This window comes from Monopterus albus, unplaced genomic scaffold, assembly GCF_001952655.1.
Source record: "Monopterus albus unplaced genomic scaffold, M_albus_1.0 scaffold152.1, whole genome shotgun sequence".
Lineage (NCBI taxonomy): Eukaryota > Metazoa > Chordata > Actinopteri > Synbranchiformes > Synbranchidae > Monopterus > Monopterus albus.
In genome coordinates, this window is record NW_018128032.1 from 1,107,035 (window position 1) to 1,130,881 (window position 23,847).

The window sequence follows — 23,847 nt, forward strand, 5'->3', positions numbered from 1 at the left end:
CCTGATGATGTTCATTAAACCTCTTCTTCCACTGTAACACTTTGCTCATACAGTATTGGTTATTTAGTATTTATAGGATGTGACTACGGACAGTGGACCGAGTATCTGTTTGCATTCAGTCGATTCATGCATAAAGTTTCATAGATGAAAAGCTGGTGTATTTACTGTGACATGAAGTTTTATGAATGACCTGTAACATGTCTTGGATATTTGGGTAAAACCCATGTTAAAAGCCTTGGCAGGGAGGTAGAGGGGGTTTGGTCATTTTATTAACCCCAGATGGTTGTTTTTGTTATTAAATCTTACATTTCTCTATGTACCCAGGCAATATTTTTCTTTTGTGTAGTGAAGAGGATTTTGCTCATATGACCATACATATTTTGTATTGGTTCACACCAACATTTTTACAAAAGAAAAAAAATCTGAGGAGTACTTGTCTTAATAAAAAAAGATATCAATGTTTAAAGCGGTGTGCTGTTGTGACTTGATCAAAAACGTGGTTTCACTTTGTTGTCCTGTCCTGCTAGCAGACGGCAGAATTCATTAACTTCTATTTGTTGCCAAATTCACTCGATGATGACTGAATGCATTACCTGCTCGCTTCATCCTGAGCTGCTGATACTCCCAAAGAAGAAGGATCTTGAGTTGACGCTAAAAATACTGTTCCAGTGTAGATGCTATATGGATGACAGACAGCAATCTGCGCTCCCATCAGTGATTGACACATGCACTGTGGTACAGATAGAGCCGAGAAACCTTTTAAATGAGACGATGACTGACACCGACAAGCTCGGGGGCCCCTGTTAGGGTTCCTGGCTGAACACCTGGATGTTCGTGATTTGACAAATTGATAGGCATTTTGGGGAACAAGACCTAATTCATAACCATAAGCTATTCTGTCATCATATTTCTGTCAGTGCCACCATTTCCCATTACTTTAAGTGATCCATCCCAGGTAAGGGTCAATAACATTATTCAAACTTTAATGGGAATAGTTTAACCTTAGAAACCAGCCACTTTTCATGTAATCATTGAAATATAACGCTTCCCTCAAGGAACATTAAATACCTGCCTATTGATTTTTGAAACATGACAAATTACGGGATTTTCACTGTATTTATTTATTTTATTATTTTCCCCCTAGGTTACACTCTTAAAATTAAATCATCTGAATTAAAGGCAGGTACAAGGATTTGCTATTCTGCTGCGCCAGCTGTCAGAGCCCCGTGAACGCACGAATGTAGCGGGGTGATGTTTCATTTAGATGCTACTAATCCCATTTAAATGTTCAATTTTAATTTGGAATGACATGTTTAAGTGTAATTAGCACAATGGGGAAATCGAGAGTGAACGAATGTCTGAGCACGGCTTGTTTAGTTGGCTAATTGATTGATTGAGATTGATGGCATGTAGCACTTGGCTTGGCTGAGGTATAATTAAATGATGTGGGAATAAATAGTGGGTGAACAAAGGCAAACGCAACAGGCTCTGTCTGCACACTTACCTCTCTCTATGCCATTCCTGTTTAGCACAAATGCTTATTTTCTTATTGATTTATTGACTGATTCAATTGTTAACAAGACGACAAGTATGTTCTGTTCAAACTACATTTTTATTCCTTACAGAGAACTGCTCAAGGGCTGTTTGTGTAACTGGGGTTTTCTTCAGAGGATCGAAACCAGTTTTATATATAGGATAAAAAGCCTCTATCTGAAAATAAAGTGCCCATGATGGCTCTTTATTCAAAATTGTTGTTGTTTGGCCTTGAAATGTCACACAGCAGAAAAACATCAATTACACTTTGTCACATATCAAGCAATACTGCGTATATAATTGTGGGGGGGGAAAGGAGTTTGCAGTGGTAAATTATAAAGTCATCAATAAAAGAAAAGGTGCAATGTGTGATTTATGCAGAGGTCAGTATGTGAAATTATTTAGAGGCTCATCTTTGTTTTGTACCTGTGCACATCAGCATCGCCCATCATGTTCGATATGCATTCACTTGAATGGATGTTCAACTTATTACACAATATACCAGTTATTTTATAAAGAACTGACAAGCCTTACTTTACTTTGGTGACGTTTTTGTTCAAACTTGCCCCATGCGAAGTGGTAGAAGCCAGCTGCTCCCTGTCTATCCAGACTTTTAGCCAATGATTTCAACAATTGCACTTCAGCTGACTATTTGTACTGTTTATTTCATTTAGGTGTTTTAGCTTTTATTTAAATATTTTGTTATTTATTCATTACCTTTAGTGAACTGGTAGACTTCACCGCTCACCTGTTTTCACACAGTCACGTAATTTTCAGGTGTTGCATCTGACTTTTTTAAAATTGTCTGTGCAAATTCTTTTGAATTGCATCTTGTTGTACCAAATTTGTTGAGATACCTCATACCGCCTAACAGCTACTGAAATTTCCTGGGGTGCAAGTAGACACCTGATAGACTCAGAATGACTTCTGAAAACTTTATTTACTTTAGTTTACCTTTATTTACAAGGCAAAAGTGATCATTACACTAAGTCATCAGGTTAATTTTGTTGTTATGTAACAAACACAGAGCATTTTTTATTTAAGACATCAAACCTTATGTGCTGTATATTAATAAGTAGTAAGCTCATAGTAATCATCTAAAATACAGTAAGCTACAGACATACTGTAATGTTGGAATGTAAAACTACAGTTAACCACAAGCGACATTGTCCTTTTTGAAAGTTCTGGCCACAGTGGTGACTCCTCATGTGGAAAATATTGTTAGAATGTGGAAAACTGCTTGCCAACACACACTGTGATCAGTGATCCACACTGAAACCTGGACAAACACCAGGTGACTGAGTGCATGATTTAGTGTTTTTACACTGTACAGAAGAACAACATTAAGACAAGTATTTAACAGTATTTACACTCTGGCTCTTTATATTTAGAGCTTTGCAAAGTGAAACTGACCAATTATAAAATACTGAATGGCAATGTGTCACAGTCAGTTTATTTATATAACACATTTAAAAACAACAGCTGACCAAAGTACACTGGGACAGAATAATATAACAAAACAATACAGAAAATAAAAGAACAAACACTAAACCTATAGGCCTACTTAGAAGATCCCCAATATGGAAAGAGAAATTTGAAAGGGGAAAAGGAAACTGAAAGGAAAAATAACACGCAGAAGCAAAATGCATTGCAACAAAACACAGTCCATCCAGGTGAAGTTGTTCCAAGTTGAAGAGGATTGTGTAAAACTTCTTTAAATACAGTACAGTACAACTATCAGTGTTTGGGGGAAATGTGCCAAGTGATTTTCTATGGAGCAGATGAAGTAGTTGTCTCAAACAATAATGAAGGACCAACACCTGAAGTCTGTGATAACCACAACACAATTATGTCCAACTGCTACAGTATGACCCAGAGAAATCTGCATTAATTAAAGCACACAACCGGCCCGTTAATCCTGTATGAAAGTGTCAGAGAGAAGATACTTGTGTTTGTGAGGTGATTAACTACAAACCTGAAAGATGCTATGAACAGCCCTATAAGCTTGTTTAATGTTTAATACTTTGATAGTTAATCAGAGATTGATGTTTACCAGAGGTAGAAAATGTGCTACACGTTGATGTGGAAGTTTTAGGTGTGATTAATTAGAAAAAAAAGCTAAGAAAAAATAAGCTCTTCTTACCCTTCTCTCCCCTCCCCCACAAAGGTTAAGTGTTTCAGAAAGGAAATCTGTAATTATCTAAGCTCCAAGCACCATCCTCTGAAGTTCCCTCAACCAAATCTCAAGGTGACCTGCTCTGCACAAGCAAGGAGAAGTTTTCTTTTGCCAAATTTACATTGATGTTCCACTTCATAGTCACCACCCAGATACAATAAGCAGGGCAAACATTTCACAATCTTCTCCTCTTATCTTTTATTCTGCTACGTCGGCATGTAATCTTTCTATCATATTTAGTATTGTTGATGCATAATTAATTTTCATTTAAAGCAGATTTTTAATTTGACACACTTCGATAGCTGTTCTTGATTATCTCCTTGAGATAGCTGCAAAAATGCCATTGTTGCACTACAATTTTATTTAGTCATCCAGCTTCTCTCTGATACAATGCAACACCTCTGTGGCTGTTTTTTCACTTATGTTGTGTGTCTGTGTTTCTGTTGTCAGCATATGAAAGTGTTCTATTTTCGTGGACAGCTTGCTACAGTCTAAAAAAATGTCGGTACACAGCCTTGAAGTCAGTCGCAAGGAGCCTGAGTGAGCTGGTGAGTTGCTGCAGGAACATTGTCACCTCAGTAATTTATCACTCTGAGTCTCTTTTCACTTATTAAACTGATTAGGTAATTAAAAGTTACATGTTTTAATTAAATTGGCATTGAATTCAAACACAGAGCCTCCAATAGGAAAGAAAGGCATCGTGGGATGAAGTTCATCAACTTGAATGAGCTTGAACTTAAATTCAATTCTATTTGGGAAGATGTGGATAAGTTAGAATTATGTTTCATGCTCTGTAACCACTGCAATCGCTGTCTTTTGAAATAAGAGTTGCCGATAGTAACACACTGCCGCCTTACAAGGCCAGAGAGCAAAACAGTGAAGTTGAGAAATAGAGTTTGAAGTTCGAGGGACTTTGGTAGCCTGCTTGTTTTGACGGCCGCTCTTGTCAGGAGTCACCACAGTGGAATCATTCATCTACATATGGATATTTAGATCAACATACTGTATGTTAATGCTACAGATTATTACATTGGAAACGCTTCCCGACATAACCCTGACAATTTATCTGGGCTTGGGACCTGCACTGGGAGCGCACTGGCCTGTGCAACCCTCGCCCCAGTGACTGGGTGTGGTGCACTGGCCAGGAATCAAACCCCATAAGGTGAAAACACTACCTCTGGATGACCAGTACACTCTGTGGAAGTAGTAAAACCTTTAGTAAAACCTTACTTCACATACTTTTTTTTTTTTTTTTTGCTAATTGCAAACATTATAAAAGCTAAAAACAGATCCCGCCCTTTATGACAACCTAAAGACGAACGGGCAAACAGTGTCCATTCTGCAACACTGTGCTCTTCAAAGATGTTTAAATCAAAGCTCAAGAAAGAAACAACCAAACCCTGTAACGTTAATGCACTAAGCACTAAATGTGCAGTCAAACACAACCCCACCTGGTCTAGTCATACTACTGATTAATCATAAAGTCCTGAAAGTAACGCAAAGCATGGATATGAAGAGATCCTAAATTTAGATCCTAGCTCTAAGACGCTTTTTGTTTAGCTCATTTTAGTAACTGATTTAATCAATCAGTGCATGTTATATTGCATTTCAACAGATGAAAGGACCTATTCATGAACGGTGGCATTTGTCGCTGTTACCAGGATGTTGCTATTGCTTTGGCAAAAATGCTCTTATTAAAGCTTGGTGAGTGTAGAATAAAGTCTTGATACCAACTCTGAAAGTTGTTGCGCATATATTCCGTGCAGGGAAGGGGCAGTCTCCGTACAGAGTGCTAACAGTAACAGTCTGAAGAGAGAGGATCCTAGTATGGAGGGCTCCATCTCTTCTTATACACACACACACACACACACACACATACAAATGCGGGAAACAGATGCTCCAGTAGATACAAAACAGGATACAAGTTATCTGGTTCAGCATTCACACAAAGGCATGTTTATCTCTACAACATGCTGACACATGCTGACACAGTAAACTGTCTAGTGCCACAAGCACACAAATAACTCCATAGAATAACTACATAGCAACAGCCAATACACTAAACAGGGCGCTGATATAAATTTCCCATTACACTATCCAGGTGGAGTAGAAGTCACAGCACATCAAAACCACAAAACAAGCACAAAATAAGCAAACAGTGTCACTAGAACACTCACAACAGGGCTGAACTAATGCTTAATGCAGTAAAGAAACCGATCATTTAAAGCTGAGAAAGGAAATCAATTGTAGTAGAAATGTGAAACAATTAGTTAATAAACTGTGAAAGCCTAGTGAAGCGTGACTCAGAGACATATAACCACCTTGTGTCTTACACATCAAGACCTAGTTGCCCAAAGTGGAAGCAAAGATGCAACAAAGGCAGATAAATGAACAACAGTGTGATGCCAAGCACTAAGGAGTAAATAACAACATGCAAAAAGCAAATAAAATGAGAACAATGGAATATATTCTGGTCTAAACGATCACTGATTATCTGAAATGCAAGACATCAAACAATACAAACAACAGTGATCAGATCCTAACAGGCAAACAGTTATGAAGGTAATGATGTAAAGCAAATGTATCTTCAAATAAATGTAAAGAAAAAACTATAGAAGGCATGTACTGTGTAATATAAAATGTGAGACATCTTAAAGGTACAGTAGCATTAAATAATAAAATATCAGAAATGCAAAAGGCAAACTATAGAAGCAAACTAGTCAGTTTAACATTGTTTATCTTAATTAGAGCCAGATAATAACACTCACTCCATGGAAGCAATAATAAGCATAAGAACAAATGATATGAAGATTTATCTTTTAAAAGTAAGATAGTATAAAAACTCAAAAAAGATTTGGCTGTGGACAAAGGGGCTATAAGATGCAAGCAGTGGGGATCTGGAGGAACACACCTTAATTCTTGTTGTTGTTGGTGTTTTTGTTGTTGTTTTTGTTTGTTTGTATGGTTTTTGCCAACAACTATCACATGCAAGCTGAAAAAACACTCTAAGACAATGTAAAAGGTTAAAGGAAAACAGTGTCTAGTGCAAAGAAAATGTGATTTCACTATGGAATTAACACAGACACATCAAAATATGTACATCTTAATAACATGAAACCACGTACAGTACGTTTCACTAGAGCCACAGGCTGCTCTACTAAGTGATGGCTGTTAACTAATTATTTATGATGGGGTTTTTTTTGTTTTCTGTATTAAATCACTGAAGGTGTAGCAACTGGCTAACCCAGTGCTGACTGGACTACAAAGTCTGAAAGCTGTGGTTTACAGACCAATACAGAAAAATGTTTGGTTTTCATTTTCTTTGTTTAGCTGTGGAAAGGATTCCGCTTTTGCTTGTTAAAACACTGAGCTGTTTACCCACTTTGCCTGCGTGGTCAGCTCTACACATCTACACCGAGTTTATGTTCACAGACTGCACACGTGTGCAGAAATCATGACTAGACGAAGAAAGCCTAATCTAAAGTATAATTCTTGTGCCATCACTGGGTATTGACTTTAAGACATGAACGTCTGAGCCTGAGATGTAGTACCCAATGTTAGTGTACTCTCACCAAGTCACTGTGAACAAAAGAAAACCAAGCTTCTGAAGAATGTGAACAGAAAAGAACAAAAGAGTGGAGTTACTGGAAACGAGATGGAGCGCACTTCTACAAAGGTTAGTTAGGATTTTGAGCACCAAGAATAATATATTATCTTAAAAATTTTACTTTCATCCTTGAGTAATTATATTAAATGTTAGGGGAACAAAATTCTCCAGTTATGTCGATAATTACCTTTAAATACATCATTTGCTTCTTCTGATCTTTATCTATCTATCTATCTATCTATCTATCTGTCTATCTATCTATCTATCTATCTGTCTATACCGACTTTGGTTCATAGATCATTGATTAATAGGTTTTAATTTAATTTATAGCGTGAAAGATCCGAAAACATGAAACACAAACAATAGAAAGGGGAGATAATGTTCAGTCATTAGTTTATTTTTACCCATATGAGACCTTAAAAACATGTTTTAGAACAATATTCTGCCTCCACCCTAAGCCATATTTGATTTAGTCCAATTTAAAAAAGGAATGTCAAAAAGATAGATTATATCCAAGCATGCCTTGTTCCTTAACATAGGAATTAAATTGAAGTCTTACAGTAATTGCATAAATTAAATGCTTGTGAAATTGCAGAAGGTGGATCCTGAAGCGAGTGAGCTCCCTGTTTTGGTTGGTGAAGTGACTGGATGGACATAATTACTTTTCTGTTCCTTTATAGGTTTTTATTTTGACCATATCTATAAAGTCATGTCTGACTTTAGGGTGACCGACCAACCACAAATTAGTACATTATGTCCACCTGCAGCAGTAGCACAGTAATGGCAACTGTGCATGCCATTAGCTGAGTGTAAGCTTGTTTACTCTGGCCTTTCATGTGACGGTTAAACTAAATGCCCAGTGATCCAGATAAGGGCTTTAAGCAAACAATTTTTTTTCCTGATGGGTAAACCCACTCCCCATACCCTGGAATCTGTTGAATTGTTTGGCTTTTGTCCCTGTTTCCTCATTAGTAATGCCTGATGATTTTACATTCTGCAAAATTCAGAACTGTTGAACTGTATTCAGCACCACAGAGCCACGCTCCAAATAACAGATGTATTATTTACAAGTAAATGTCCCAGATGGATTCACATGGCTACAACTTATTCAACTGGTGGTTTCCTTTTGAACCAACTGCAATGCCTTTGATAATTACATTCTGTTTCTCAGGTTATTATTCATCAGTTAAAGGTCAAGGGCATTATTTGCAACACAAACTGAGCTTTGCGTTGTATTGGCCGACACACAGTCTTCTAGTTGCCTAGCCACTCTGATATGCATGTGAATGTCAAATTAGAAAACCGAGCCCTAATAGGCAGCCATTACTGCAAGTGAGGAGCCTTTGTGTAAACCTGGGGTCTCATCACTTATTCAATCAATAAGCATTGTGTCCCTGCTCTCCACTACCCAGCCATCACTGCTCCCTGTAAAAAGCAGCTGATTTTCTCTTTCAAAAGCCATGGATACACTTGAATAAAATATATATTTCCGCCCATAGCCAGGGTCTAATTGGTTATTTGAAATACTAACAAGGTTCTCTTTGTTGTTGTAATTAAATTAGAATCCATTGTCATGTTAACTAGGTAATTAATGAGTGATTGATGATCCCTACGAACTTTCTTTCTCTTATCAGCAGCCACACTACATCTAACAAACAAGGACCGGAAGGATACAAAATCAGAGATATATTTCAGCACAAACGACTGCAGCTTCACTTAGTTATGAAATCGATGAGAAGTTGAAATCATAACCTGCACTGCAATCTCCTTGTTTAGCTTTTGTTTTAAAGTCATCTCTGATGATGGTGAGACGGACCAGCAGAGCCTCTGCCACACAAACAAGGAATAGCGCCAAAAACAGATGCTTTAGCTCCTAATAAGCTGAGGAGCTGCCCTGTGTGTTCACTAAAACATCTCATTTCAGGCACAGTTTCAAACCATCACATGGTGCTATCTATACACAGTGGCAGCGTTTTAAAAGACAACATTTCATTGCACATATTCAGGAGAACAGGAAAAGGTCTGCCCATAGTTAAACTAATGTGAATTCCAAAATAAGCTGCAGCTGGATTTATATCTTTATAAAGGATCCGTTTTAAAAGTAGAGGTTTCTACTATTTAAATATACTCTGCATTTCACAGTCAAGATCCATCCCCAAAAAAAAAAAAGAGGAAGTGTACATTCATAAAGCCCCAATAATGTTTTGTAATGGAACATTACACTATAATGAACGACCAAAAATGGTTCTTTATGGAGCCACTAAAGGGCTGTGAACCATAGAAACACAGCCACTGCCGTGTGCTATATTACTAATAGACCTGCAGACTGCAGTCACTGTCACAACCATTAAGGATTTTAAATTGTTCTTCCAGAATGTAAAGAGTCTGTAATGCGCAATTTTGTTCAACTCTGAAGAGTCATCTCCTCAAGTGTGTAGGGCGACTATTATCCCACAGATCACCTGCCCCTGGAGAGGTGACAGTCCTTTCACCTTGCACCTGCTGCTGTTTGGCGCCTCACACCTCACACATCCCATCTCTGCATCTGGACAACAGCAGATGTTCTTGAATAATTTCTCATACTGGTGAAAGTTCCTTCCCTTTGCAGCTGAACCTCGACTTGCTCTAAATTCTGTCCAATCTAGACTCAATCTAGACAAGTGCATGCAATTTCTGCTCAGATATTTCTTCCTCTAAAACCTTCACTGCAGTGAGCAGCAGTGAAAACCTAAAGGGAAAGACACTGGGGAGCCTTTTTTTTCACTCATTTCATTTGCCCCCCACTGAAAAATAAGACTTTAACTTGATTCTGAAAGGTAGCATGTCTCAAATGCATCACAATGTCCAAAAAGCAGGTGGCTGTCTAGTAGGGCAACAATTCTTTCTCTGAAACGCTGAATAATACCTGCATATCTTGCTGTGATCCAGCAAATTCAATAGCCTATAGAAAGGGATTGCTCTCAACGTAAACCATTTTGCTAGAGGCCGCTCTCTTTCCTCAGGTCCACTCTCCCATAAATAATTTGCCTTCAACCTTCACATGCATAAAAATTGCAACTTGTTGGTTATGAGAGAGAACAGTGAGGATGCACTTTGAATGCCAATGCGACGATGAATAAACAATGGCTCGCTGCTCCAGGAGCAATGCAGAGCTGCCAGAAGACATTGCTGTGAGACCACAGTCTCTCTTAATGGTTTGTGCCACAGACCAAGTCTTTCAGTCAGCTGTGAATAGGAAGCTGTTTTGATCTGGGGGAACACTTTAATAATTTCTAACAAAGCAGCAATTCCCAAGGCACTTCGGACAACCTCGGCTGATTCCTTCTGGTTATCCTCCGGCCACCGAAGTCACTTTAAACCATGATTGAATGGGCTTTCTATGGCCACAAGCTTATGGTATATGAGGAGCGGCCTCATACTCTCAGAGCATGTCATCTGCAGCGGAGGTCACTATGCAGTCAACACCCGGTGGACTCTATCATACCGAATAAATATGTTCTACACCAAATCCTGGTACTTATAATTCAAAACCTATGCAAACAAACAAAACTAGCCAGGCTCCTCTGCTGTGTGTCTGAACAGATATGAGCCATCTGAGAAACTAATCTGTTATTTCTCCAGAATGCAATGGGAGCCTGGTCGTTTGTGCAATGCTACAGTGCCACCTGGTGGTGAGCAAGCACCACTGTGGAACTGTGGAAGTGTTTTGGAGATCTAAACTGGTAACAAAGGTAACATTATTTGAATAGTTTTTTTTTATGTTCCCTATTTTTATCATCTAGTTTCAGTTATTCATCCAGAAGGTTAGAGAAGAGTCTGGTAATCCTGTCAGGGCAGTGGTGACTGTTTTTATATTACCTTACTTGTGTTTTTCAAATATTGGTTAATTGTCATTTTAGAGAAACCAGTAGTGTTATCTCTAGGGCCTGCATGTATGAAAATATGCAAAAGGCATTGATGTTAACAACACAGATAGCAGCAGCTTAAAATTAATGGCAAATAGCACAGCAATGTCTGTTTAAAGGTTATGGAGAAAGCATATGTGAAAAAAGTTGTGGCTCCAGGGGGAGCTGTACAAGATCTGACAAATTGCTTCAAATAATTAAACTTGAGTCAATGTTATTTGGGGCTCCAAAAGTGTCCTTGAGACTATTGCCGCCAGACACAAATAAACACACATAAATCTCTGACCAGTTGTAGTGGTTGACGTAAACCGTGAGTAACATTTACATTTTTGCATTTTTCATTTATTGTGCCATTTTAGTCTTTTTGTTGAACTACTGCCACAGGCAGTTAGAGATGGCTTCTGATCTGAGATGAATTTAAAAATTAATTTTTGATCATACCTAAATTGTCATGCTTTCTCAAACAATGTGTTTTCAACTGTTCCTACAAACTAAACTGACAAAACAAACTGACTAAGAGCTACAAAATGTTTAACAAATGGGCCATTTTAAATGGAAAGGCAACATTATTAAAAACTTGGAAGTGCAAATACCTAAAGATTTGTCTGTTACCTGTAGGATGAGTACACTTATATCCCCATAAATTCCCAGCTGATATTAATCAGACTTAAATAGGTGGTTGTTGATGCCAGTGAATATATGTGTATGATCAAATATACTGTGCCATAGACACAAACATATTCCCTCGATTGTTTTTCTTTTTCAATTATAGCCTGTTAAAATATCACATGAGCAATTTAATAAATACAAAATAATGGTTTCAACATTTATATGAGGTAAGCAAAAACCAAAGATTAGATTTCACACAACTGCCTAAGGACAAATATGGAGTGGCTTCGCTCTACATGGAAGCCTACTATACAGTAGATAGGTACAGCCGTGCTCTCTCTAATGCTTTCTGTTAGTCATTCTTCTCCAATCTATAACGGAGATGAACGCTTCTCCTATAAAATAATTCAATGCTGAATCATTAGGCCAAACTACCAAACCTCTCTGATGAATGTATTCACTGACATGTATAATGGTAATATTAACAGAACACTGATACATCATGTGAGGTCTGCTCAGCTTTATATCAAATAGGGGACTTTCTGCAATGTATGTTAAATCAAGGTGAGAGATAGAAAATTTCTCATTACTGGTTAGATGTGGCAACAAAGATAAAGCATATAATCAGCCCAGATGATTTTAGTGCTATTTATTTGGGGCATATGGTAACTGGGCTGAAAATGCACATTTTTCAAAAACTACCAGCAGCAAATAAAGGCAAAAGACCAGGAAATGGCTGAACTACAATCCCTGCATGGATAGAAATAATTCAGGAAATTTATGTTATGGAGTGACTGACCTTTTCTCTTAAAGGTCAGACATTTAATATTCATAGTTTTCGCACATGCACACGTCACTACACGTCATTTAGCAGCGCCATAAACACTTAAGCTAGCTTGGAAGGTGGAAGTGCCTACGTTCAGTGGCTAGGAAATACTCTGATTTTATAGGGATGAAAGGTGATATGAACACTGTTGTAAAATGTTAATATTGTGCAGGTAACACAGCCTCAAACCTCCTGAAACACTTATTAAGACAGCACAGCAACGTGAAGCTCGTGGAGATACACCCCAACAAAGATGAGCCCTCTGCGGCCACGGGGGATAACTGTAGTCTTTCAATGACTAAAAAACAATCGTTGACAACAGGCTACAACAAGCAACAAAGAACTAACGACAGTTGTTGTAATGTTGTCCATTTAGACCCCAGGTAAAAAAAAAATCATCTGCAAGATATTACCAATCTGTAGGGTGTAACTAATATGACGAGTAGTGTATCAAGTTACTTTTGACAGGAAGTAGTAAGTAAAGTATTAATCTAGTTTTTTGAAAAGAGTAAGTAATAAGTAATATACTACATTTTTTGAGCCCATACTGTTCATCATAAGGTCCTCTATGATTTGAAAGGACCATCATGGACATTAAAGGCAGATTTTTTTAAAGGGATGATAAGGCTAAAAATGATTACGACTGCAAATCTTTGAGGCACTAAAAGTGAGGATCCTTTCAAAAAAGAATTATGTAGGTACTTTTTATTTATCGACTGATAAACAATTGCCGTAAACAGAAAAAACAAAATCAAAAACAATACTTGCTGTGACCGCCCTTTGACTTTAAAACAGCACCGATTCTCCTGGTTACATTTTTGCACAGTTTTTCACAGCATTTGGCAGGTAGGTTGTTCCACGTGTCTTGGAGAAATTGCCAGAACTCTTGTGTGGATTTGAGCTGTCTCAACTGATCCTGTCTCTTGAAATCTCTGATGGACTCCATAATGTTGAGATGAGCGCTCTCAGGGGCCCAGGCTACCATGCTTGGGAATGTTGTCATGATGCCTAATGAACCTGGCACCGCTAAGACACCTCCCTGATGGAGAATGCTCTAAACATCAACAATGCCTAAAACATTTCCACAGTCCTGTATAGCTCAAATCATCTCCTCTAAAATACCCATGACACCAGAGCTCAACAAAATATCATCGTTCATGATATCTTTATTACTTTTAAGACTCTCGCTAAAATAATGCATTTAACATCTTAACAGAATATCCTCATCTACATGTTTGGGTTTGAAATAAAACATCAAAATTCATGTAAAACACCACATTGTTAAAAGCTCCCTAAAAGAGGAAAGAAATATTCATTTTGTGACAAAACCACACCACCATACAAAATACACTTGCAGCTGATTTGACTAGCATATTTTGCCATGGTAGCTTTGAACTCATTAGAAATCATAGCATGCATTGTTATTTTAAGATGGCATTATACGATGTGCGATGAAACAATGTGCCAAAGTGCTAATCCAGTATTTAATGCTGATTCAGAGCAAGCCATTTCTTACAGAAAAAATATAAACTGTATATCAAGAGGCTTCATGTAGACCACGTTAAGACAATGTGTTTCATAAACAGGTATCCTCCAAAGTGCTTGCTGAAGTCTGAGAATAGAAAACAAAATGTACAGTACATTGGCCACATGTTAGCTGTTTGTCATACAAATATAATACATTTAAAATGAATGTTATTTTATATATATATTTCTATATGTACTTTAAAATTATATTAATAAAGCCAGTTATTTTTGCTTCTCATCTCCTAATATATACAAGCCACCATTTTCTCAAACATGCCTGTCTTGCTGTTCCTGTCAACTCTCTACAATACAATATCTATGTACAATTTATTTGTTCCCTATGAGCTTCTTCAAAAAGAACAGCTAAATATGAAACTACCAGCGACGGTGATGAGTCCTCAGCGGCAGCCTCACTTCACACTTTGTTAGCAGCTCATGAAGACTGAACACGTGCTTTCAGTGCAACAGTCTGTTGGTCTGACAGAGGATAAAGTGCAGTTGTCCAGATATGGAATCTGATAAAGACCAGTAGTCAGAATCACTCGTAGACCCCAGCCTGTGATCTCAGTGCAGCATGATAAAACGCCTCATGACCCAGAGCCTTGGACAGCAGTCTGTGCCCGCGGGGAGACATGCAGCCCTGGCCAGGCAAATATTCAGTCACGGCTTTACTAGATCTTGTGGGCTTAGGTTTGGGCACTGCGTAATACCCTTCCATGTGGTCACTTTGTGTGGGCCTGACTTTAGTGCTCTGAGTCCTTCTGTTGAACTGAGAGGAAAAGGACCCCAGATGTTCAGGATCCAGAGGGGATTTGGCATGGTAATGATAGTAGTGACGGTTTTCTCTGGTGCTCTGTGACCGCCTGGGTCTCCTGAGGATGCTGGGTTTCACAATACCAGAATAGCTGTTGACAGCAGTGGTCACCATTAATTGATCCTGGTCATGACCTTGTGTATGGCTTCTGTCTCTGTGCTCGATGTTTTTCAGATTAAGACAGCCCCCTTCTGGGAGTGAGGGGACTTTGCGAAACGGAGGCTGCTGGGGTGACCTCTCTTTGATCTGAATGCGCCTGGATGGTCCTGGCTCCACACTAGAGTGGCGACCACGCTGCTGCCTGGTGCCCACAGGGTCTAGCTGTTGAGACCTCGGGGATGTCAGGGATGTAGCAAAAACAACATTTTGGTTTTCTGCCCTGTCACTGGAGAGGAGGCAGGCGTTTCCAGGGTCTGACTTGCTCCTTGTGTGCATTATGTCTCTGCTTCTTGTGTCAGTCGGAGAGAAAGGACTCTCATAAGGAGACACAACTGGACACCTGTACTTATTCTCCTGCTTGATTGGCTGATATATGACTCTTTCAAAAACTTCTGCGTCTCTAGCTTCGTAAACCACGGTGCCCCTGCTTGCTATATAAAGCTCCCTGTTCACAGGGGGGACATGACGAGGGGAGAAGTTGTAGTAATCTGACTGCCCACTTTCCCTCGTGGAGCGCCCGGTGTAACACTGATTGTGTCGGACGCCACTTTGTCGGTAAGGCTCTACATAATAGTGGGAGCCATCTACTGGGTTCATATCTGACAAGGGGTGACGGTAGCCAGCATGTGTGTTGTCAAATTGTGGCCGAACAGGGTGGATGCCGGTCTGAATCATCCTCTGGTAGGGCGCTTTCTGCCTGATGTAAAACATGGTGTCAGGGGGTAGGACTTCTGTCTCTGACAGGTCGTGGTGACTTATCTGAGGGGTGTGGAAGGAGCGAGCCCTCCGCATGGCCGGCTGCCCAATTATTCTCTCTTCTGGCCTCTGCCACTGGCCTTGTTGTCTGTGGCAACCACTCATAAGCTGCTCATCTCTATGGTAACGTCTGTACTGAGGTGACAAAGGGTGCCTTAAACCTAAAGTGCTGTAGCGGCTCTCAGGGGACTGCCTATACAAGCTGTTTGGTCCGGAAAGGTGATGCTGCAGAGCATCAGGCCGAGGGCAGTGATGTGCAGGCATTTGTACTGTTTGAATCGGCTGACGATGATGATGACAATGATGACTGTAGACATCCTCAACCATGCCTAGAGGTCTGTTCTCATCTGCAATGTACTGATGAGTTGAGGAGGGCTGTAATGGACGTGGAAGGACCTCTTCAATAGAGGCAGGCATGGAGGTCTCAGCCAGAACAGCACGGAAATTAAAGACATTGACGGAGTTAGTGTTCACATATACAGGAGAAGTTGATGGACTCTGAGCCGAGCAGACAGGCTGAGTGGGTGTCGAAACACCAACGCTCTGATAGGTGGGCTCGCCCTGTGTGACATCCATAAGCTCTTTTTCCTCTCTGCAATCCCTCCTCTCTGCACTGCCTTCATCCAAGCTCCCTGACCCGAGCGGGCTGACGTTAGGTGTGAAATTGCATATGCTTTCCTGTCCATCAGTGTCCTGCAACAGCTCAGAGCAGGGATGTGGGGTTAGGAAATGAACAGGGCGAGGGCGGCAGAGACTCTCCACAGGACTGCGCAATGATGTTTGCCACTGGGAAACAGAGGAGGCATGAGGGCCGCTGTACTCCTGGGGATAAACTCTGAGATCAAAAACAGAGGGCTGGGGCAGTCTGTCCTGGTGGTGAGGCGCTTTCAGTCTCTGGAGAGGGTACGATAGGGCATTGTTTCTTCTCTGGGAGCCGCTGCTGGCCCTCTGGGCAGATTCGGCCAGGGCCAAAGCCAACTTGCGTGCAGCACTCATCGAGGGAGGGTGAGGAGGGAGAACAGACACTGAACTCATAAGTCTATCTGTTCCTGGGGAGGGATAAGACAAACAACGCTACAGTATGACAGGACAAACAAAGCTATGGTAACACATGATGGGACAAGACACAAAAGCTTTCATAAGAAACTACACAGTGCATTAGTATTTAAATAGATACTAACTACTGAAATATACAGTGAGTGTGTGACGTTAAAGAGGAGTGGCACTGACCTGGATCCGACAGGTTCTGGGCAGATTGACTGAAGTCTGTGAGAGCTGACGCCTGGTTCGCTGTGCTCAGTGGGCTGCAGTGTTGAAAGGATGCTCTTTGCCCTTTTCCATCTACCACTGGAACTCCACCCTTCCCCGGTGGGGAAGAGGAGGATGGAAGAGGTGGCAGAGAGGCAGATGCCACCTGAACACCTGCTTGCATCTTTGATGATTTCTTCCTGAGTTTAGGAGTGTGTGGCTTGGACGTAACCTGCTTCCCACCATTATCAAGAACTGGGCTAATATCTGGAGACTGAGAGCAGCTAATATTGTTGTTGGGAGAGGAAATCGGCTCTGATTCACTAGAACAACCTACGCTCTTTCTCCACTTATTTCCGTCTCTGTTGTGTTGCGGTCCAGGTGTCGCTGAGTGTGGGCTGCACTGAAAAGACATGGGGTCAAAGTCCAGACTAGAGATGCCTGCAGCCGGTGGACAAAGATTGAGGTCATCCTCCTGGTTTGGAGGTGAAACACATGCTGTGGTATGAACACGGTCAGCACCATTATGACTCTCTTCTATTGGAGGGGCTCTGTGTTCGCCTTTACTTCTGCTGTTGCGTAGATCATCTCTACTGACGGCAGAAATGGCCTCACTAATCGAATGAGGCCGGAGGGGACGGTAACTTGGAGGTTCTCCTGGGATGGAAAAAAACCACAGGTATATTTAGACTCGGTCTTGAGTAGTCACAAATATATAGTGTAGATAATAAAGACTGCTGAGGGCCAATCACGGTGTTCAGTTTTAATGAAGAACTACCTTTGACATTGTGCAAAGATGTGAGAGATTCTTCACTTTTGGTAGAGCGCAATGTGCCGGTGTCTCCTCTTCCACCTGCAAATATCTGAGTATTATTTATCTCAGTAACACGAATCATCATGCTCTAAAAACATTTCAACACATCTAACTGTCAAGAATAATTAACAGCAACTGTCAAATTCAAATTCATTAAAAGCTACAGAAAATGAAGCTTTGAAAAGTACAGATACAGTGCAAGAGCTGTGTGTCTTCTGGCTGTGTACCAGTAGCAGTGATCTGACCTGGCAGTGCAATACACTTTATTTCGTTAGGCTCACTGGGGTGTCGCTTCAGTTTACGTTTAGACACAGAGTGGGACTTGCCCATGTGGAAAAAGGACAGCCAGTTCCCCACAGGCGACTTCTTAGCCTTGGCAGGAGGCCGCTTAATACTATAACACAGAAGCAAAAATACATAGAAATGACAAAAAGCTAAACAATAGGCCTGCACCTAATACATGTTTTTCATTATATTTTAATCTGACACCTAATATTTTAATCTGACTGTTTAGTCTAAAAAATGTCAGGTTTAAAGAAATTCTCATTTCAGTTTATCAGATTCCATTGTAACATATTGATTTTGTCTGGCCTACAGTCCAAAACACCAAGCTACTCAAGTGCTAATTAAATAAGACAGAGAAAAGCAACAAATCTTCAAATATGGCACATCAAAACAGCTGTACTGTAACCAGCAGTATGGTATTGGGTATTATACATGTATGTTTGCTTCACAATGATGCAAATGATTAATAAACTATCATATCTGCTTTCTTTACAGTTGATCTACTAATTGTTTAATCAAGTTATTATGTCATCATTGAAAAATATCACTTAATCACATACACCACAAAGCATTATGTCTGAACAACCCCAATGACAAACAATGGCATGTAGTGTGGAGTGACGATCAAGGAGCAGAAGGTTTCATATAGAACAAACATGGATGACTTCACTAGTGGTCCGTAAATCTACCTCTCCATCGGGAGCTCGATGACTGTGTGGAACTTGCCGAGCAGAGCTCCGGGTCCCTCCCCGACCTCGATGTAGTCACTATGGGTGAGGCATGGGGTGGTGGCCGGGGAGCTCACTTGTGCCTGAGTGCGAGCCTGAGCCTCCTCCAGGGACAGTAGCTTTGTGGACGGGGAGCAGACCAGCAGGGACTTGGGTCTGGATAAGGTGTTGTTACCTGTCATTGAGGTGTTCAGGGAGGTGTGTTAGAGGTGCATATATTCTGTCATTTTGTTTCTATTTTCTGTTTGTTCGTTTTTTTTAGTTAAAACAGGATGACCTACCAGTGCATTCCCTTATGATGGCGTTGAGTTTTGGACTGAAGAGCGCCTCTGTGTTATTGAGCATGAACTCCACCACCACTGACTGGATGCGCACCTCCATGAACGCAGCTGTGCCGCTAAAACAGGCAGACTCAATCTGTCTGGACCTGAAAGACAGTTACAGTACATCACAGTCTATTTCCAAGCTCGGGACCACTGAGACACATCCCAGTTCAGAGAAAGGCTAGAACAACACAGCTTTAGCTATGCATACAGCCAGACACTGGTGTAGACAGTGATAATCACCTGAGGAGGTTAGGTGCCCAGACAATAGCAAGGTTTTTAGTGTGCATGCTAGTGATGGAACTGAACGTGGCCAGGTGGGAGAGATGTCTCATCAGGAACTCCAGGGTCCTGCAGAAATAAATTATAAATGCAAATATTAACCATAAATTTTACCTGTTAATTCCAAAATTGTTGTTTTTTAGGCCATAAAAAAATCCTGGGTCATGGGAGAGGGTCATACACTGTGTTTTTGTGATGTTCCCTATTGGCCCCAGACTGAGTACTAACTGGTGTTACATTTAGTATTTTTATGTTTCATGCCACCAGGGTGCAGCAATGAGCTCCACAGCTGACCTGTAATGTGGAGGAGGCAGCTGCTGGATGACATTGTGGATTTTGACCAGCCTCTCCTCATCTGTGGCTGCAGACACGGCCTCCTGTGAAGACAGAGGATAAGGTGCACATCACTGCGGGGCTGATAATCACAGCAGAGGGAGGGGCCTTAATATTTCCACTGGCTTCTTCCCTTTTATATTCAGAGAAGCCTGTGGTGTTGGCTCTCTTATTCTGCTATTTGGTTCTAGTGTGCACATCTCCCACTATTCCTAGAAAGATCGGCATAATGCAGTGCCCCAATTAGAGTGGCATTTAAAAATGAGCAAAACATTGTTTTTACTGTTTCTTCTGTTGTTGTATGTGCCCTGCAGCTTTTTCTCCTCACAATGCCTGACCCCGATGCTATGCCAGTCCCCATAATCTGTGCCCTAGTTCCACTGCTCTGGTCCTTACTGAGAATCTGTCGTAGAGCTGATAAGTGAGCAGAGGGTTGGGCAGCTCTCTGAAGTACAGCTTACAGAGGGAGCCCACTGAGTGGATGTCCTGTCTGAAGATGTCTCTGCTCAGGTCTGGGATCTGCTCTGAGTCAAACTCATGCCTAGACAGAGTGAGAAAGAAGGAGAATTAAATATAGAACAGCGTGGGAATCATCCTACTGCCCATCTGTCAGTATGAAGGCAGCGAAACAAGGAGAGCTGACTTAGAAAACTAGAAGCTGCTGACTGTCTTTTTAACTGGTGAATTGATGATTTACTTTATAATTACAATATCTTCTGAAATTATGTGTCTGATTTTGATAATCCTCCAAAATTTGTATATCTTAATGTACAGCTAAACTGAGTTTGATTTCCATATTTTGCCATCTAATAATATGGAGCAGGTAAAAAAAAAAGGCCACTCGGCACTCCAAACCAGTAAAAACCAGATGTTTATATTCCTAAATGAGTAAGAGGTAATGTCATGATGGTTGGCAAGTTTTTCATGTGAGTAAAGTCATTTTAATTGGCTGTCAACAACATATCTGATTATGTGCCTTATCTCCTGATGAGAGTTTGTTTCATGAATTCCTCTTGGCAAGCATAAAACAGATGAAAGGATCAGTACAACCACTCAAAGCTGCACACAGCCTGAAATACATTTTATTTGATGGATTCCAGAAAAGGCAGTTTAAATACTGCGCTTGGAGAATGACATTCATCATGTGGAGAGTGGACTGTGCAGTCAGTTTCTATATGTTTCTGATAGCTTCCTAATGCCAAGTGCTCACTAGTGTATAATGTTAAGTCTTTAGAGCCAAATACAGTACAAGTTCCCAATCTGTCCAGAGTGAGTCATCAACCAAGTACCGTGCCACGCAAACACACACCTGTAGGCACTTTTAAAACACCTTCCTATAAATTATCTTTCTTTTTTGGTAAAATTTCTAATTAACATAATGAACAAAATGGTTACAAGCCTCAGTTTCTGGATGTTGGAGGAGATGCCAGAGAGTCGGTAGATTCCATCCACCACCCCATGCTTTTCTATGAACTCAGCGCAGCTCTTAACAACCTGTGGGACTACAGGACACAACACAGTCATGAGGGGTGGTCACAGTTAGGAGGATCTAGCCAGTGAAGACCCTCATCATGCTTCTAGACCATGATGATATGATAATCTCAACTGTTTTAATTCTACACAAATTAGATTTAAGACATGCTCTAAATATCGGTTTAACCAAGGACACCCAAAAGAAATTGTAAGGTAAATCTCATTACTAGCATAAAACTAAAGGCTCTATTTCTACAAAACCAAAAAAAAAGAAAATGTAATTTCCATTCAGCTGTATCTCTCAGGACACTAGAGGATAGAAATCTTCTTTTATTTAGATACAGTATCTTTATCAATTGCTAGATTTAAGTTGTCCAACTTAAACATACAATATCAAGTAAAATGAAATATTGGGATCACCCAATAAAACACATTATTTGAAATGTTTGAATATATACTCCACAGAAACTGCTCATTTATAGAATGATACAGCTACATCCCTTTTAACGCATGTTTGAAAACTTAATTAAAGGAACAGCTTTTGGCAAATCTACAATGATCTATACAGAATCACACCCTCCTGGCAAACATAAAACAGCTATTCACACCACGGACTCATTTCACATCAAGCATCCCAGCAGTGTACCATAAATCCACTTTACAAGCAGCAGATTCACCGGGTATTCCTTCCTTGGGAGATTTAAATTTTGAAAATGTGAAATATGTTAGTGTGAACAGCCAGCAGGTGAGAACTACACAATGGAAAATCATAAGAAAATTCAGGGAAGAAGCCACTAATTTACCCTCATGTCCAGAGTTGTGGAGATGTTCACCCAGGTCACAGCCAAACACTCGCTCTCTGAGGATACCACGCTGCCGCAGCTTCTGCGGCGGCGGGCGGGACTTCATGAAAGACCTCAGGAACGTCACCAGCTTCCCATGCTTCTTACACACTTGTTAGGATGGCGCACACGGACACACATAACAGCTGCTATAAATCAACCCAACTCGTATCCAGGGAGCAAGTCTTAAATAAATCGTCAACAGCAGGACAGACACACTTTGAAAAATACCTGGCTTTGGCACAGAGCTTTGAACGCCGGGGAGAATCTTTTCATTTATCAGCTCAACACAGTCACAGGGGAAGAAACCAACCTGCACGTACAGAAAAGAGAGGATGAATAGTGGAAAGAGAAGAGACAGAGATGGTGATACACTTGTAACAGGACCAGTGGGGGTGTTTAGCGCGGTTGTATGGTGATGGCGCACAAATAGGTCAGTAAGCATGAAGGTACAAACCACCTCAGACTATTAAATGCTGGTTTACTTTGTTGTTGTGTTGAGCATTCCTAGGTATCACAGTGACAGACTAGCTGCTTTTTGCTAACAGTATTTAAAAATATACAATTTCAACAGGAGCAAATAGGCAGCCAAGCAGTCACTATGCATTTATCTCTCAGTATAAATTACCTGGACTCCAAAATGCTATTTGAATGACAACTGTCCCATTTACTCACTAGTTTATCATCACTGGCAGAGGAGACAGGTTGTGCATTTGTTATTACACAGTATATACAGTTTAAAGCAGCTGTCTGACCTGAAAGCCATGTTTCCCTCTCCACCAGCCTGTGTCCTCTTTAGGAGGCATGTCTATCACTGACACGATGTCTCCCACCTGGATCATAAATTGCATGAGGATGAGATCACAGCTGAGCATATTGAAAAGGCATCATGTTGGGATCAAAAGCATGTATTTGCAAATCATCCAGTGAAAACATATTCAACTTAAATATTAGAAAGCGGGAAACTGGTAAAATCATTGCTTCACAAAGAAACTATATATCTCAAAGATTACCTCAAATGTCAACTCGTCTGTGGCCTGGGCAGTGTAACGCTTGGTGACGTGGGCGGCAGCGATGGCAGGGACATTGATCGAGGCTTCTTCAGACACCAGCAGATGGTTCCCCTTGTTGTCCATCTACAAATAAAAAGTAAACAACAGTATGTCTTCTTCACCTGTTAGACTTTGCCCAAATAGTGGAAGAGATGAAGACATAATGATGATGAACTGCATGTCCCCATAAACTCTGGTGCCACTGATGCATGCTTTATTTAGTCCTTCCTCGTTAAAATCGACAAGCAAATAGTCCTGCTGCTGCTGAATTATTCCAAATCAGCAATATGACACTTTCTAGCAGAATTTCTTGTCTAGTTGATTAGATCTAGTAGAAATGACCAAATCAAGATTAGGTCATTTCTTTCAACTGCAGATCTAGAAAAGGTTGTTCATCTTCTCCAGACCTGACTGTTGCTACGCACTTTATTCTGGTGCTAGCCAGCAAAACAACCTACTAGACTAAAAGTCATATAGTATGCTGATAGCTTCCTAATGCCAAGTGCTCGCTAGTGTGTAATGTTCAGTCTTTAGAGCCAAATACGGTACAAACTC

General features: G+C 40.4%; 1 protein-coding gene across 2 annotated transcripts in view; it reads right to left on the reverse strand.

Annotated features, from left to right (window-relative positions):
• Nucleotides 1-13,804: 13,804 nt before the first annotated feature.
• The window catches only part of arhgap32a (Rho GTPase activating protein 32a), a 28,961-nt gene continuing 18,918 nt past the window's right edge, over nt 13,805-23,847 (reverse strand). Inside the window, exons 9-22 of one of the 2 annotated variants that reach the window (XM_020614848.1) lie at nt 23,254-23,376; nt 22,996-23,073; nt 22,472-22,553; nt 22,202-22,351; nt 21,325-21,427; nt 20,322-20,466; nt 19,887-19,969; nt 19,554-19,661; nt 19,269-19,414; nt 18,949-19,162; nt 18,220-18,368; nt 17,939-18,013; nt 17,143-17,817; nt 13,805-16,961 (exon numbers count right to left, since the gene is read on the reverse strand). In XM_020614848.1, the coding sequence (XP_020470504.1) occupies nt 14,722-16,961; nt 17,143-17,817; nt 17,939-18,013; nt 18,220-18,368; nt 18,949-19,162; nt 19,269-19,414; nt 19,554-19,661; nt 19,887-19,969; nt 20,322-20,466; nt 21,325-21,427; nt 22,202-22,351; nt 22,472-22,553; nt 22,996-23,073; nt 23,254-23,376 (4,371 nt within the window). In that variant the 3' untranslated portion in view covers nt 13,805-14,721. Of the gene's footprint in view, nt 17,012-17,142; nt 17,818-17,938; nt 18,014-18,219; nt 18,369-18,948; nt 19,163-19,268; nt 19,415-19,553; nt 19,662-19,886; nt 19,970-20,321; nt 20,467-21,324; nt 21,428-22,201; nt 22,352-22,471; nt 22,554-22,995; nt 23,074-23,253; nt 23,377-23,847 lie in introns of both variants that reach the window. The other variant, XM_020614849.1, reaches the window with a different exon arrangement.